The sequence below is a fragment of the Oreochromis aureus genome, linkage group 23 (assembly GCF_013358895.1).
Source record: "Oreochromis aureus strain Israel breed Guangdong linkage group 23, ZZ_aureus, whole genome shotgun sequence".
NCBI lineage: Eukaryota > Metazoa > Chordata > Actinopteri > Cichliformes > Cichlidae > Oreochromis > Oreochromis aureus.
In genome coordinates this window covers 18,656,147-18,672,261 of record NC_052963.1, presented here as the reverse complement: position 1 = coordinate 18,672,261, position 16,115 = coordinate 18,656,147, and the positions used below count along the sequence as shown (strand labels likewise).

General features: G+C 41.4%; 1 protein-coding gene across 1 annotated transcript in view; it reads left to right on the top strand.

Moving 5' to 3' along the window:
- acvr2ab (activin A receptor type 2Ab) overlaps positions 1 to 16,115 on the top strand; it is a 79,354-nt gene that overhangs the window by 23,219 nt on the left and 40,020 nt on the right. Inside the window, exons 2-3 of the mRNA XM_039606228.1 lie at positions 10,349 to 10,556; positions 12,533 to 12,666. Coding sequence (XP_039462162.1) covers positions 10,349 to 10,556; positions 12,533 to 12,666 — 342 coding nt within the window. The remainder of the gene's footprint in view (positions 1 to 10,348; positions 10,557 to 12,532; positions 12,667 to 16,115) is intronic.

Below are 16,115 nucleotides of genomic sequence, written 5' to 3'. Positions count from 1 at the left end.
AGGTGATATACTGGAGAGTTGTTGGGACCTTTCATTCACATAATAGGCAACCAGTGACATAAACAGTGGCACACCCAAAATCTTCTTGCTGTTGCTTTGGTCACTAGGACCTTAGCACTCCCTGCAACCTCCAGCAACCACTCACCAACCACTTGAGGAACATACATTTTTCTCTACTAAGAGGAGATTGCCAGTGGATCAATGACCAGTGACTTTTTGAAGTAAAGAAACAGTGAGTTATGCTTGTAAAATAAGATCAAATTAGAGTGTAATTACTGCTCAGCCGTACATGACGGTATCTCAATTTCTCACATTTGCGTTGCTTCAGGCACAAAAATGCATTTTAGTGGATTCATTTTAATTCAGAACTAGATTAACTGAGTCATTAACACTGGTCCATTTTACCATGTTTAACAGCCACCTGTGTAGTCTTTTCTTAAAAATATGATTTACTTACACGTGGTTGTACGTTTTCTCATTGCCTTCTGCATTTTCCTGCTGCAACTCTCAAACTCAATGTCTCTCATTTGTGTGCGCCTAAAATGACCTCTTGGCCTCCTGACAAAAAAAGATTGAATTCTCAATGCGGACTACAGATAATCAGTAATCTCCTCAAGTCGCGGGGTCTCTGCCAAGTTTGGCATCTTTTCCATCGTCTTATTACGCTCTCTCTGTTTGCAGGGTTCTTTGCAGGAATATTTGCACCCTCAGTTTATTTCTCGCCAGTTTTATAGTTCTTTAATAACAGGGAGCTTAATTGCTGTGGGGATGGGATAAAATTTTGGAATAACCACTAGCAGGCAGCTATAGCGAGAGGTGAGGAGAATAACCCCCAGTGAATTGAGAAGTAGGTCGAGGTGTTTAGACATTTTACTGAAATGTCCGCTGCTAAAGTAGGTCACGGTTAACCTTGATAAATCTCTTGTATGGATGGAAGCACCCGAGTAAAATCCACTGTGGTCACTTGTGCTCACAAAAAGAGAGGAGAGTGTGAAAGTAGGAAGAAAGTAGGGTTTTTTTGTCTTGTTATTTTTGACGGTGACGACCAATTAAACATCACAATAAGTGTTCCAAGGATGAGCTGATGCATGGACTCCATATGAAGCGTAAATGGATGCTTTTCTTTTCCTGTTTACCCCGTCGTGAGCTTACCTTCCAGCATAGCCTCCCTGACAGCCATTACTATCAATTAGCCAGGCGTGTTGATTAAGGCTAAATAGCACACCGCTGCTTTTAGCTGCTTAATTTTCCCTCCTCCGTTCATTACTTTGTTTTTACTCTTTTTGTTTCCTGTGTTTTGGTTCATTTATCTCGACACCCTGACACTTTCATTTACCTCGTAATGAATTAAATATACGTTACCAGCGTCATCGCAAAGAAAGCAGCCTTGCATTAAGAGCGTCTGTAGGCCGACCGACCTCATCACGGGTAAACAAAGCGAGCCCGTGCCGCTCGTGTTTGACATTTCCACACGTGAGATATCTTTGAGGATGGCATCTCTTTATTGCCAGCATGTGTGTTTGTGGGTGGAAGCCCTATTATTGTATGTTCTTGCACAATCGCTCGGTGACATTATCCGCTTTAGTGAACTCTGAGCTGCGACTTAGTCAGAAGATTGATTTCTCTGCTTTATATCCTTCACATCCGCCATGCTGCCCGGCAGCTCTCTTGGCCACCTTTGGCACACGGCGCTATAGGCAGCCGGCCTGTACTGTCACCTCATTTCAGAGGAGTGATTGATTTGAGCTCTTAACGGCTGTATTTACAACTCGGCGCTGTATTTGCAGTTCACATGGCTCGCAGCTCTTTGAGGCACAGTGGAATACCTGAATGAAGCTGTTGACGTGTTTCATGGGAGCTAACATCTTAAGAAATAATTCATTTAAATCAGATCCGCCATGACCCCTCAGAATCAGATGAGTTCCTTTTTTTTGTTTTTTTAGACTAATTACTGTAGTATATTTAATGAAGTCATGCAGATTTTGCCTCTATACTAAGAATATTTTCTGGGTTACAGGCCTTTGAAGTACATACAGTTGAGTTGAAATTTGGTCCCTGTTAAATTTGAGCATTTTTGAGCCCTCGTAACTTCATAGGCACACAAATGAACTTTAAACTTGGAAGTTTGAGCAGCAGTATCATAGTTTTAGTTCTCTCTGCACCAGTTTAATGTTGGTGATGTGGAAAAACAGAAGCACCCATTGGCACCATGGACGTGTGATCTGATCATTCACTCAAGAAAACCAAAAGTACATTTTTGGTTAAACTAAAAAAAGTCACCATGTGGGATAGGTGGCTGCTCAAAATAAGCTGTACCATCTGAAAGGTCTGCATGTTTTGTTTTCGTTTGTTTTTGTTTTTGTTTTTTTTTACCTGCATGGACACCAGGCTCATCATCTGGCTGGAAACAAAAGAAAAAAGAAAAAAAAACACTGTAAGAAATCATGAGGTGAGGTGCTGATGTAGGTAGGTGCAGCACCCCAGGTTCAATACATGAGTTTTTAACACCTCTACATCGTCACTGAGATTTCTTTTAAAACCCTAACCCTTTTATTTGCTTTTGTTTAAGAAAAACTGTCAGCAATAAGTTGCGCAAAAATACCTGATATAGCAAAAATGTTACAAATGAAAACTCATATATGCAAATTGATATTTAATTTATTGTTTTTTTTAATTTGTCAAAGGTTAACTAAAACCTCAAAATTTTAAAAAAAATTTAAAAAAATTCTGGCAATCATTTTGTGGTTCAGGCTTCACGGTGGCGAATTTCACCCCATTGTCCTTGGAGCCTTGGAAACTTGGAAAAGATTCATACTATGAAGGGAAAAGACTACATATAACAAATCTTCAGTGTCTCTTTTTAAAAAATAAATAACAAAATTAAAAATATTGCTTTAAAATATATGAACAAAGTGTAATATTGATCATAATTAAAGCACTCAGATGCTGCCAGTAAACTTTCAATAAAGCCCTGTCCACATATAAGGCTATTTAAAATGACATGACTTCAGTAGAGGACATTCAGAGCTCGGTTGCTTGGGTTACGCGAAGACCCTAACATATTGACCATCCCTATCATTCAGTAGTATCCTTGGATCTCATTGATATCCACTTAAGTAGCTCACCTCAAAAATGAGAGAAGTTGAACTCTGGATCCGCCCTTGTTGTGTCACTTGAAGACGCACAATATTGCAGTTTTTCTACCAGTGCATTGTTAGTACAGTTCCAGTGTTACCCCCACTGGTTTAAGAACCACTTGGTGCATGGTGTTCCCAGTGGCCACCTTATAGATGAAAGTGCCCCAGTTTGAAACTGGACATCCTAGTGCTGATCCCAAGCCTAGGAGCTTCCATAGCGAGTATGACCACTTTGACCTTAGTTTTTGTGTTTATCCACTTGAACGGTCTGGATGAACATGTTTGAGTGCTTGCTATGATAGTAAAAACCCTGAAAGGCTAACCCCGCTAACATGCTGTAGCTGATGGAAAACAACTGGTGGACTGTCAAAGCCCTCTTCATAGAGCTTAAGCTCTACAGTTTTTGTTCCGGCACATCAACACAAATAGACTGCTGACACTTTGGCTTTAGATACCGAGTCGAGCGTAGCGTAGCAGATGTTACACCCTTATTATGCACTCTATGCCCTTAAGGTTCAATATTCAGATTGACAGTGTAAGGAATGGATGGAAAGCACTACAGATTTGGTCAAAAACCAGCTGGTCTCACAGCTGGAGCAACATCATTATAGTTTTAGCCATTTTTGAATAAGAAAAAGTCAAAACATGAGTTGTTTAAGCTTCTCTTTGCCATAAACGGCATGATAGCGGGTAGATTGGTGTTTAGTCTCACAAATCAACCTTATCTCAAACTTGTGAGCCATATTTTTTTTTACTCTCTTCTGGGCTTTATTTATCCAACCGGAGTGCACAAGTATGCAGTAATGTTTGCTCTGCGCTGAACGCGTGTTTTATTAAGACTTCCTTGTAATGAAGTTGCTTATCAGGCTGCCTGCATTCACTGGAAGCCATCCCATGCTTGATAAAATCTGCATTTTCCAAGTTCCGCGACGTGACGTCCACGGGGGATCAGCGCTAGCACAGCTAATGCAGTCGCACCAGAAGTGGCTAATGAGCTAACCTTCCGCTTTACCTCGGCGTACCTCTCCATCATTAGCGCCTTCAGCTCCCACGAGAGGCCAGTGAGGGGAGCGGTGCATTCATCCCCATCCAGGAAGCAGAGAAATAATAGAAAGCAGGCGCCATACAGTGAACACTTAAACTGCTAAAGGGCTGATTGGAGTGGATAAATGTAGCAAAACACCACCAGGGATTTTGCCACTTGTATTTAGATGCATGCGTAACATCGTAGGTTATTCGAGGATAGGATCTTTCAGGGAAAGCATCAACTCTCCTTCCTTATCTGTCACTGCCTTCAGGGAATCTGCGGTTGGAAAATTTGGTCTTCCCACCTTTATTTTTTTTTTTGGTTGGTTGGTTTTTGGTTCATCAGTCTTTGCCGGTCAAAGAAAACAAATTTCCTTTCCTCTTTTTTTTTTTTTTCTTTTCCCCTCAACCTCCAGATGTGGCTTGGAACCCAACTGCAACCAAACAACAACCTAAAGGCATGATGGGATGTCTGAAGGGAGTTTTTCTTTTGCTGTGTTTTATGCAAATGTGTAGTGGCTGTGACAGGAAAACCAGGCTTTTCAACAACTTTGTCACGTATAATCCCCACTGCAGATGTGAATGTTTTGCTGAAGGGTGTCTTGGCAGGAGTTTGTGTTTTCAGGGGGAAAAAAAAGTTGTTAATTTGGCCAGCTCAAGCATCCACATTTACCACTCTTGTTTACCTTAATTTGGCACGATCGCTGCAGTCAAGTAGGTTTTTCTTATTATCATTAAAAGAAGTAAAATACACACAGAAACCTAAAAAGTTTTAAATGTGTTTATTTGTGGGAGGAGTAGGAGGGTTGGGAGGGAAAATGAAGACCACATACACCACACGTCAGATGAGGTAATCTTCCCCGTGGCGTTATATCTGCTTAAGTGCACGTTAGGGCAAATTCCTTTTTTCCCCCTGTACAGTCACATATCTGTGACTTTATTCCACTGTATTTTTTTCCTTTTGCATCATTGTACATTTGCATAGTGCATGCTTATTTTTCCTGTGCTTGTTTTTTGGAGGATTTTTTAAGGCTGAAAGGCAGTACGCAGTGTACATCTTGGCATTTTCTCTGAAGTAGGCTAGATGTTCAGTTTTATGTCAAAGCAACCTTTGAGAATAAACTGAGGTCAGGATAAAGTAAAAGAGCTGCAGCAGTTCACAGGAAACTAAATTCTGATGTTTGTGTTAATTGCCGTTGGAAGCAGCCACCAGACTCCATTGACAAAAACAGCAATTTTACTCCTAAAACTCCTTCGATGCTTGTTTCCTGCGGGGGAACACGGCGGGCCTATGTGCCGCGCTGGAATGATAGCGCTGTGCAGGGCGGCTGCTGTGTTCGCTTCGGATAACTCCTCACCCCCCACCCATCCCGTGGCTTGTCATGTCCTTCATAATGTTGTGCTGTGGACATTCATGTGCTTTTGTGCAGAGGAGTTTTTTGTTTCCTGTTCTCATGCTGTCCTACCATGGAAGCACAGCATGAGTAGGGGTCTCTTTTTTTCCTCTTGTACTTTCCCATTGTAATGTACATTTCAATGTTTTTCTCTAATGCTACCAATCTCCGACCTGTATCCCCATGTAATGTCTGTGTTTTATGTGTAAGGTCGGGGGGGTCCCATTTCACTGCAGGGCAACCTGCATGTGGCGAATAAAGCTTTGATTGATTGATTGATTGATTGATTGATTAAAGACACATTTACAATTACGACTGTTTCTTTGGGTAAGCTGGGATAGTTTGGTTTCTTTGAAGTCGTTTTGTTCAGAAACGCCTGTGGTTCATAGTTGGAAGTAAAAGGCTTTTTTTAAAAACAATTTTAAGAAATCGCCCTGAGTTCAGGTATGTGCTGTTTTTAGGTCATTTTCTCAGTTTTACTTTTCCACAGGGAGCTGAAGCCATTTTATTGCTCTCTGGACTCCATTAACAAAAGCAGTAATTTTACTATTAAGAACACAGGAGTCGATGGCTGTTTTCCTTTCCCTATGGAATGATTAGAAGAGTTTTAAAAGCCTAATTTGAAACTGAACCCAACACTAAATGAATAGCGCTGGACAGGCAACCATAGGCAAAATAAAAATGGATATAGTTCTTCGTTATACTAACTGTCTTGTGCCGGAAGAACGGCACTGGACAACAAAGTTGAGTTCACATGCACTGTCCCAAGCCAAGATACTGACCCTCGAGTTGCCTCGGATGCATCTGTCAAAGTGTGAGTGTGTGAATGTTAGGTTAAAATATAGGTTCTTGAATAAATGAGTGTGTGAATGGATGAACGAGGCTTGTAGTAAGAAAGCAATCCAAGTGCTCAGAGCAGAGAAGCACCAGATAACTGTATTTTGAAAAGTTTGTTGGATATTGTGCTGCAGAGGAACTTGTGAGTGGAGTGGGGGCCATAAATGGAAACAATAGCCCACTCTACAGAATAAATGCCTTATGTAACACAACATCAAACTAACATCCTCTAACTCATGGAAACGTATTGATGTATCTTAAAGTCATTTATTGTTGGACTGGGCAGCTGGAGAAATGCTTTATATAATCCAACATCAACTTACACTGTATTGCCAAAAGTATTCACTTATCCATCCACATCAGAAGCTCCCAGAAGCTCAATGAATTGCAGAGTGGTACCATGATAGGATGCCACATGTGAAAAAAGTCCGGTCATGAAATTTCCTCATTACTAAATGTTCCACAGGCCACTATTAGTGGTATAACAAAGCAACTCAGCCACAAAGTGGTAGGCCATGTAAAATCACAGAGCGGGGTCAGCAGATGTTCTCTGTGCAGAGTCGATCACTGCAGACCTCCAAATTCATGCGGCCTTCAGATTAGCTTAGAACCGGTGTGTAGAGAGTTTCATGGAATGTGTTTCCATGGTCGAGCAGCTGCAGCCTTACATCACCAAGCACAATGCAATGCATTGGATGAAGTGGTGTAAAGCATGCTGCCACTGGACCGTAGAGCAGTGGAGACACATTCTCTAGAGTGATGAATCACACTTCTCCATCCGCCAATCCAGTGGACGGGTTCAGGTTTGGAGGTTGCCAGGGGAACGGTACTAAACGATATTGACTGCTTTGTCCCAAGTGTAAAGTTTGTTGGAGGGGGAATTGTGGTGTGGGGTTGTTTTTCAGCAGTTGGGCTCAGCCTCTTAGTTTCAGTGAGAGCAACTCATGCACTAATGCTTCAGCATACCAAGAAATTATAGACAATTTCATGCTCCCAACTTTATGGGAACAGTTTGAGGATGGCCCCTTCCTGCTCCAACATGACTGCACACCAGTGCACAAAGCAAGGTCCATAAAGACATGGATGAGGGAGTTTGGTGTTGAAGAACTTGACTGGCCTGCACAGAGTCCTGACCTCAACCTGATAGAACACCTTTGAGATGAATTAGAGTGGAGACTGTGAGCCAGGACTTCTCACCCAACAGTGTCTGACCTCACAAAGGAACGGTCAGAGATTCCCATAAACACCCTCTTAAACCTTGTCTTTGCGGAAAGCCTTCCCCAAAAAATTGAATTGTACTCCTATGCAACTCATGGACATGCATTAAAATGGCTCGCCGTAAAAGTTGCCGGTAACATTAGCTACCATATAGAAAAATACACTCGTTTAGTTTTTTTTGAGAACCAATTATTTCGGCTTTGCTCATTCAGCAGCCCCAACTATTTTTCTCCTCTCGCTCCCTCTTTACTTGAGCCATTTCCTCTCAATCACGCAGGCAGCACTTCACAGTTGCACCTGTTGCTGTGAAATAGTTTGGGGCTTCATGGGAAATGGATTTGACGAAAGAGAGAGAGAAAATGCTGTCGGTGCTGCTAAGAGGCAGCGTGACCTCGCCTGCCAGTAAAGTAGCCATTCTCCTCTCACTTCCATCTGCAGCTGTTAATGTCGTTGAAAAGAGACCTGCGGCGCTTCTGGGGGCCCCGGCTGGCATTAACTGGCTTTACTTAAGCAGCCATTTTATTGAAAAATACATGATATTTCTAAAGTTAACCTCCATTACGCAAGCTAAGCTCTAATTTCTGAAAGCTACTGTGGCTGCAGACACGGTCAGGACTCTTCTCCTCTGCGACGTGATTTCACTGGCAGAGGAGAGCGGATAATGATCCCATAAATTGGAGCATTATTTTCTATTTGTCCTGTGCTTTTTTTCTCCCTTAAATTACAGTGCGCTTTTGAGACATTAAAAGCAGCAATAAACAAAAGGCAATTAGGTCAAGAGCGCAAATCCTACAAGGGTGGAACAATTTAACAAAAACAAAAAACAGACAATTAAGAGTGAATTAAACAGGTATAAAGAGATAAATAACAAATCCTGTTTGTTAAAAAATGTCCAGCTAACAGCCTCTGCTTTAGTGGCTTTTCTCACTCTTCATCCAAAAACCCACAAATCTCACTAATTGCACATTTAGCAGCAACAAAAAAAAGAAGCCATGTATCATTTGTATATCTGCTGAATGTTGACTCCAGAGTTGGATCCCAGTGCCTCATTTTAATAGCTTTAATTGACTTATATCAACAGACTGAGGTAGCTGAGAGCTTTTTGACAGACGCACACCATTCCCATGTTTGTGAAATTGTATTTGTTTGTTGTATTGTGGTCTGAAAAAGATTTAAATCAATATGAATCCTATATATAAAAGCTTGTGAGATTACCAATTGGTTGAGGCAACAGTGATTGCCTCAAGGTGCTTTACATTTTAAGGTGGAGACCCTCCAATAACACAGAGAAAACCCCAACAATCAGATGACCCCCTTTGAACAAGCACCTGGCAACAGTGCGAATGGAAAAACTCCTTTTTAACAGGAAGAAACCATCAGCAAAACCAGGCTCGGGGAGGGGCAGCTATCTGCCACCACTGGCTGGGGGTGAGGAGGGGGACAGGACAAAGACACACTGTGGAAGAGAGCTAAAGCTTAATAATGACTAATGATTAAATGCAGAGTGGTGCATAAGCACACACATACAACCTGATTAATAGACTTGCGAATGTTGTGCCATGGAAACCTGGCTTTGTACAATCAGCGTCAAGTACTGTAGTACAAAGCAGCAGTGTGGAGGCCTTGACACCCCTAATTTCTTTATATTTTGCTAGGAAAATACGAAATGGGTGCAAGCACATATGCAAAGATACAGGGAAATGGAGCATATAAGGCATATACACCTCTGCAAATATATTTGCAATCAGTGGCTGTTGGGTAACTCTAGCAAAGATTTTTGTTTTTTTGCTACATCTCTACAACAAATGGCAGCAAGCTGGGTGTGGAAGGTAGAATTCAACAGAAATGCGTAAAACAAAAAGGAAATTTAGCATAAAGGAGCTCAGAAACTCTTTCAGTTTCATTTCATGGCTTAAAAACTGAATGGACACATTTAGAGGACTAAGAGTCAAAATTTCTTTATTTCACTTTGTAGGAGCACAAACCAAATAATGTGGGAAGTAATCTCTGTTTCCTGTATGTCTGGGCTGTTTAGCTTGCAGCGCCAGGAAGCAGGCAAACAGCGGCTGACTATCCTCAGACTTGTCAGCAGTCTAAACTGGACTAAGTCTCTGACAGGTGATGAGAGGCAGCGGCAGCAATGCTAAACTGACAAGCTGTCATGCAGTTATTTCCCTGGATATCAGTTTGCTGCCTGCAGGCTTCATCCGCAGGAAATCGGAGTCCCTTTTATTTTGGCGGGGAGAGAAGTCGATCGTCCCTGCTCTGCTTTTGTTTGTGGACAGGAACTTTTTTGTTTTGTTTTGTTCCTCCAGTAACTGCCTTTTTTATTTTTATTTTTTAAAGCTTTTATTTTTCATTGGTGTATTGATTCTGAGGCATTCTGGGAGTCCACATAGAAAAGTACCAGAGAAGTGAATTTTTATTATTGAGAAATGTTTTATGACTTCACTTCATTTTATATGTGGAGGCTGTAAAGAAATGTCCTTCCACCAGTTATTGATACACAGCTAAATTATCTTCTTTGTCGGTGACAAGGAAGGAGAGCAACTCTTACACCTCGCAGCCACAGCGGTTGTAAATTTCCTCATTCGAAAGCTTCTTTCGTGAGTGTTTGAGACGTCACCTGACAACATGTTTGATAGAGTAATTTATCTTCCCCTGCAAGAGTCAACAATGCTCTCCTTCAAATTAAAAGGAAAGAAATTAAAGAATAACCTCTTTGTCCTTCTCCAGGTGCCATCCTGGGACGCTCAGAGACGCAGGAGTGCGCCTACTACAACTCCAGCTGGGAGAAGGAGCGGACTAACCGCAGCGGCATCGAACCCTGCTACGGCGAGAAAGACAAGAGGCGGCACTGTTTCGCCACATGGAAAAATGTCTCCGGGACCGTGGAGATTGTCAAGCAGGGATGCTGGTTGGATGATGTCAACTGCTACGACAGGTAAGCACCAACACCAACCCACTCTGCATACCAACCAATTATTCCAGTAGTTACCTGCCCACTGCCACCCTGGCTTCCTACTTATCAACTAACCACCCCATGTAATTACCACTATACCTGTCTATCCACCCACTTACCTACCCACCCACCTTCTTACATTGCTACCTATCTATCTTTTCAACCATCACACCTGCCTACCCACTGAATCAACCTAATCTATGACACTTATGTATCCACCTGCCTCCCTCCTTTGTTTCCTTATTATTTTGGTTATTATTTTGATATCGATTGCTCTTAACTCCTGCTTCCTGCTTGCCTGCCTAATATCTGTCTAACATGAGAAATTAAAGAGGAAAAAAAAGCAAAATTTGGGGGTTGTTTTCTATGATAAAATTGAAGTAGGTCACATGACTTTGGTTTAATATTGAGGGGAAAAAAAACAACCATCTAACTTCCCATTTTGGTTTCAGATAACAGTCTGGCTGAAGTAACAGTCCTCTAGGTTTCCAGTGCAAAAAGGAAACAAAAAAAATATTTTTGTTTGTTTATTTTTATTATAGTTTTTCTTTGATTGCCACATGCATAACATATTACTGGGAAAGCAGAGTGTGTCTTAGTAGGTACTGTGGACTAAATGACCTGCTATAGTCACAGTATTAGCACACAGCAAGAATCATTGATGGGCTTGTAGGGTAAATTAGGATTATTTTGAACTGTGAATCATGCATAGCTACTCTAATAGGGTCCATGAATAAAAATATGGATGTTAGCAGAATAGTCCCACTTTAAGATTTACTTTGTTCAAACAGTGCAGTGGTTTACTAATAACCTTCCCTCGCCTGTCTAAAATGTAAATAAAATACAGGACACTGTATAAGAAACACTGAGTAAATACAATAAAGTGGCCTTATAAATAGCAAGCAGAATAGCTCATGAAGTCCAGTTAAAGTAAATAAACTGTAGTTTAGTAGTTATACTAAAAAAAGTTGATCACTAAATCTCATTTCTGTGTATTTACATTTGGGTTTTCGGATCCAGCAGACTCCCTTTAACCTTAAAAAAAACACATAAGAAATCTCAGCTGATGATTTTAAGGGAACTTTGTGCTGTCACTAGAAGGTTGCATGGTATAAAATAGTAGTTAAATTCCCATCAGTAAGTAACAGAATACGGGAAATATCAAACTTTAACCAGACATGCGTGCGCTCTAAGAGGGCGAGCTTTTAATCGTGGCAGGGGTTGTTGCTGAGAAGCTGCCCATTAATTTCTGCACTGCCTCTGAATCAGGACAAAAGCAGCAGCCTCAACTCTAAATACATTTAAAATCACCTTGAGCATAATTTGTGTCCCTCTGTGAGATTCCACATCCAAATGGCTGCATTTTAATTACCATGCGCGAGGGAGCCTGAACCACAGCATGAGATATGCGTCCACATCCAGGACAGTAAACAGATGATGATGATAATAAGAGATTATTATAGTTTGTCCCAGAGTAAAGCATCACCCTGGCCTCGGATACCGGTTTGAGCCAGTTCTGTTTTCCTTTTTGATTCCCGAACGATAAAGTTGTTGTCGGATGTGTAGCCCGCACAGTTCGGGGTACCTCTGCTCAGACGGCGCCGCCTCGCCTCCCTGGAGAGTCCAGAGCAAATCGAGGGCGGCTGCCACTTCCTTTGGCTTTTATCTGATGGCTGCGTGAGTGTGAGAAGAGAGAACGAGCGCGATTGTCGGCGTCCATGTGTGCGTCTGTTCGCATGTGTAGGAGTTATTTTATAAATGTTTTGTTTCATGTGCTCTGTTGCAGCAGCGAGGGAATGGAAAGCAGTGTTTGTTTGTTCTGTGTGTTTTCTTTTTTTTCTTTTTTTTTTGCGTAACGTCTCCTGGAGTGAGTGCATGTTCAAAATAGCTCCCGTGTCCTTTTGCAGTGCACGGAGAGGATTGAGTGTTTCTGATTTCCACCTCTGTGTCCTCTGCAGTAACGAGTGTGTGGAGAGGAAGGAGAGTCCCGATGTTTTCTTCTGCTGCTGTGAAGGCAACATGTGCAACGAGAGGTTCCTGTACGCCCCTGAAGCGCCCCCGCAGAGCGACCCGCACCATTCGACCGCCTACAGTACGTACAGTCCAGCACGCTCACTGAAAATGACGACTTCTCAGCGGGCGCAAACGCTTTCTTTGAGTCAGAGCTGCAGCTTGTTTGCTAGGCTTGAGCTTAATGCTTTAATATATATTTAATGAGTTCCTGGAAAGTTGTAAGTTCATGCTATATGCTATTAATCTTTTCTGAGTTACAGGCCCTCGAATTGCACAAGGGTTGGTCCATATTTGGCACTGAGCATCAGCCAGAGCTCTTTTCAATGCTTGTTGCTTTTACTCACTTCACTGAACTTTAGAGGGGAGCATCCAGTTGCTGTGTTCAGTGCATTGTCCTCATCTGCCGGTGTACACTCAGGTCTTTGTTTGATCCTGAGATTTTTTTTAGGTTTATGAAAAACATATTCAGGACTTGATCCGTGTGACAGGTCCAAACTATTATATACAACATGCCAACATCAATACTTCTCATTACTAGTAATGATGTCTTAATATCCATTATCCGTATTGTGGTTGAGATGCCTCTTTGGTTCATCAGTCAGGTGCTCTCCGGTAGTGATGTGAACATCCTCTATTTTTGTAAAACAACATAAATAGGGGATGTTCAGTGTTTCTCACGCTGTGGGCCCAGGAGGAAAATATGGAAGTGGAATGGTAACAATTGGTTGGGTCTTTTTGGAGCAAAAAATCATATTAAGAGTTTTAACTGTCATTTTAATTAAATTCGACTTGGAACTTTTTTTTTTTAATGTTACTGAATGCGAGGCAGTCACACAGGTGTAGAGATCAGTTGGTGACTTCCTGGCAACCTCTGGTCACTGAGGTAAAATGTGTATTCCCCCACCAGTTGTGGAGTGGTTGCTGGAGTTTGTTGGTAATCATCACCATGAAATCGATTGCAAAGAGGATGATTCACTAAAACAATCTTTTGCTTGCTTTGCTTAATAGCAGATCCCCATGATTGCCCATAGTTTGCATGAAAGATCGCCAATTTGTCTCCAACTTCTTGCTGAGCAATAATGAAACTTCAAAATAAGAAAGTGCAATGCAAACAGAACACATAAAAGTTGCGCCTTACTACTTGCTGTTTCAAATGGTGCAACTTTTACTTTGAGGTCAGACGATCCCAGCTTCCCACCACTCTGCAAGCAGTTGGCGAGTGTTTGCAGACAAGTCGCCATCTTCTGTGCAAACGACAGGTGACCACCTGCTGCAATCGCAAGGTGGTTTGTGGAGCAGCACCAAGACGAAGTAAAATTGTGTCTGAAAGATGCTGCATAAATAAACTTGGAGAAAAAAAAAAGGCACCATATGGTGACAAGCAGACTCCCGCAAACAACTCGCCAACTTGTCCGGGAATCTCTAGAAAATGGTTGTTACTGGGGATCATTGACTGGTCTGTCAAACATGCTAGCATACTGAGTAACTTGTTATTTTTTAGCAACCTGTGGTGGCGGTCGCCAGCTGATCTCTCTACACCTGAGTCAGTGGGGCATTGGAAACACTCAGGCCAACCAAAATGTGGTGATTTACCTTACAATAGCCCTGTTAGTGTGTTTCTCCATTCTTTATGTTTAATATTTGACTATATTAGAAATGTATTTTGCCCCAGAAGGAATTTTGGCTAGAGAATGAACCTGGTATCAAAATGTAGATAAGAAAAGTTCTTTCATATGCTGTAACTTGTTTTGAGCAGCCACCTGTCTCCCATGGTGATATATGACCCTTTGAAGTTCACCCAAAATACACTTTTTGAAGTTTTCTCCAGTGAAAAATCAGAAAACAGATCAAACATCCAGGATACCAGCCCTTTTTTCTGTTCTCTCCATGACACAGATATTAAATCAGTGCAGTTTTGCTATCGAAGCTATGAATATATTCCATTATATCAACTAATCAGCTAATCTCTGATAGAATACCCCTAAGTATTTCGAGGGCCTATGAATTTATAAGTATTCATACTATCCAGGTAAAATATTTCGTGAAAAAGATTAAAGTTATAATACACACATATTAACTGATTGTGAGGTGGTCATGGCTTGGTTTGATTGGTTTTATATTAAAAACCGAACTTATCAACTTCGTACCTCAGTACTTGTTTGGGAGGTTATTTCTAAAGTTATTCCTATCAACTTTGTTTCTATAGCATGGCTCATAAATAAAAAATATACCTTAAAAGCAAACAATCAGAAGCACATACAAGTTATATCTACCATCTGGAGACATCCACGCTTTTATTTTGAAAGCCTGACCTTGCGCAAAGGGTGTGATGTAAGAAATTATGCAGGGCTGCCATCAACTGAGCTTCCTTCCAGGTGTTCAGGGCTGGAATGATGATTAAAAAGTGAATACATCCAGGTTTGAGGGAGGCATGTCTGGGCTTTGTATGGTGCTCACCTGCACTAAATGAAGCACCGGGGAAAAATATTTAAGCAAATATGTGAATCATTTATTTGTAATGAAGTGGAAATATTGCAAAAGATTTAACATCAGTATGTATTCATGGCTCTGAATATCCACTGAGCTTAGTAACTGATATATTATAGAACAATATAAGATCAATGCATCCCTAAAAACATGATTCAGACTCCTTTTTTAGCCCATTTCAATGCAATGGAATTTATTTTAAGAAACAAAAATGTTAAACAATGTGTTTATCTCCTTGAATAGGAATGGAAATGAGACATTAAACTAGCTTACATGTAAAGTCCTGACAGCCTCATAATGTAGGTTAAATGGTGAATGTAAATGCAGCAATGCTGATGATATCAGCGTTAAGTGTAGTGGCTCTGCACAGTAATGAATGTGAAAAAAAAACTGAGCAAAGCATGAGATCAAGTAGGAAATGAAGACTGACCACAGCTGGGGCAGATCTGCTGACCTCAGTGCCAGTCCACATCAGCTCACAGCTCAGCTGACACATCTATTGGACAGTGTCATCTAGAGCGTCATCTTTTAACTTGGCTTTAGTCTGCTTTCATTTGCTGCTGCCGCTGCCCCTGCAAGCTACTTGGCAAACCCACCTCTGCCCATCTCCACCTTTCATGCTGTATTCGGCTAAAATCATTCCAAATCTGTCACCTATCCTGTGAGGGAGTCGCGCTGCCGATCTTAGTGGAACTATTGCACCTATTGCAATTTTCGTCTCAATAATGACACTCTGAATTAACTGAAATCTGGGCTGCTACGATTCGTCGCCATAATCGATGAAACTGATAATAAAAATTTGTCGATGCAGAATGTTTATTGACAACACGTCGTATTCTAAAACCACATAAATGTGTTTTATAACCAAAATAATATTCAAACAGCCCTCCTCCCCACCTCTTCTGCTGCACTTATATTTCCATCAGGTATGCTAAAGCACAGGCCGAACTACCTGCAGCATGTGTCCAAAAGTGTCCACTGTCAGACATCACCAAGCCCCGGGCAGACAACCCACTCATTTTTATTTCACAGGAAAAACAT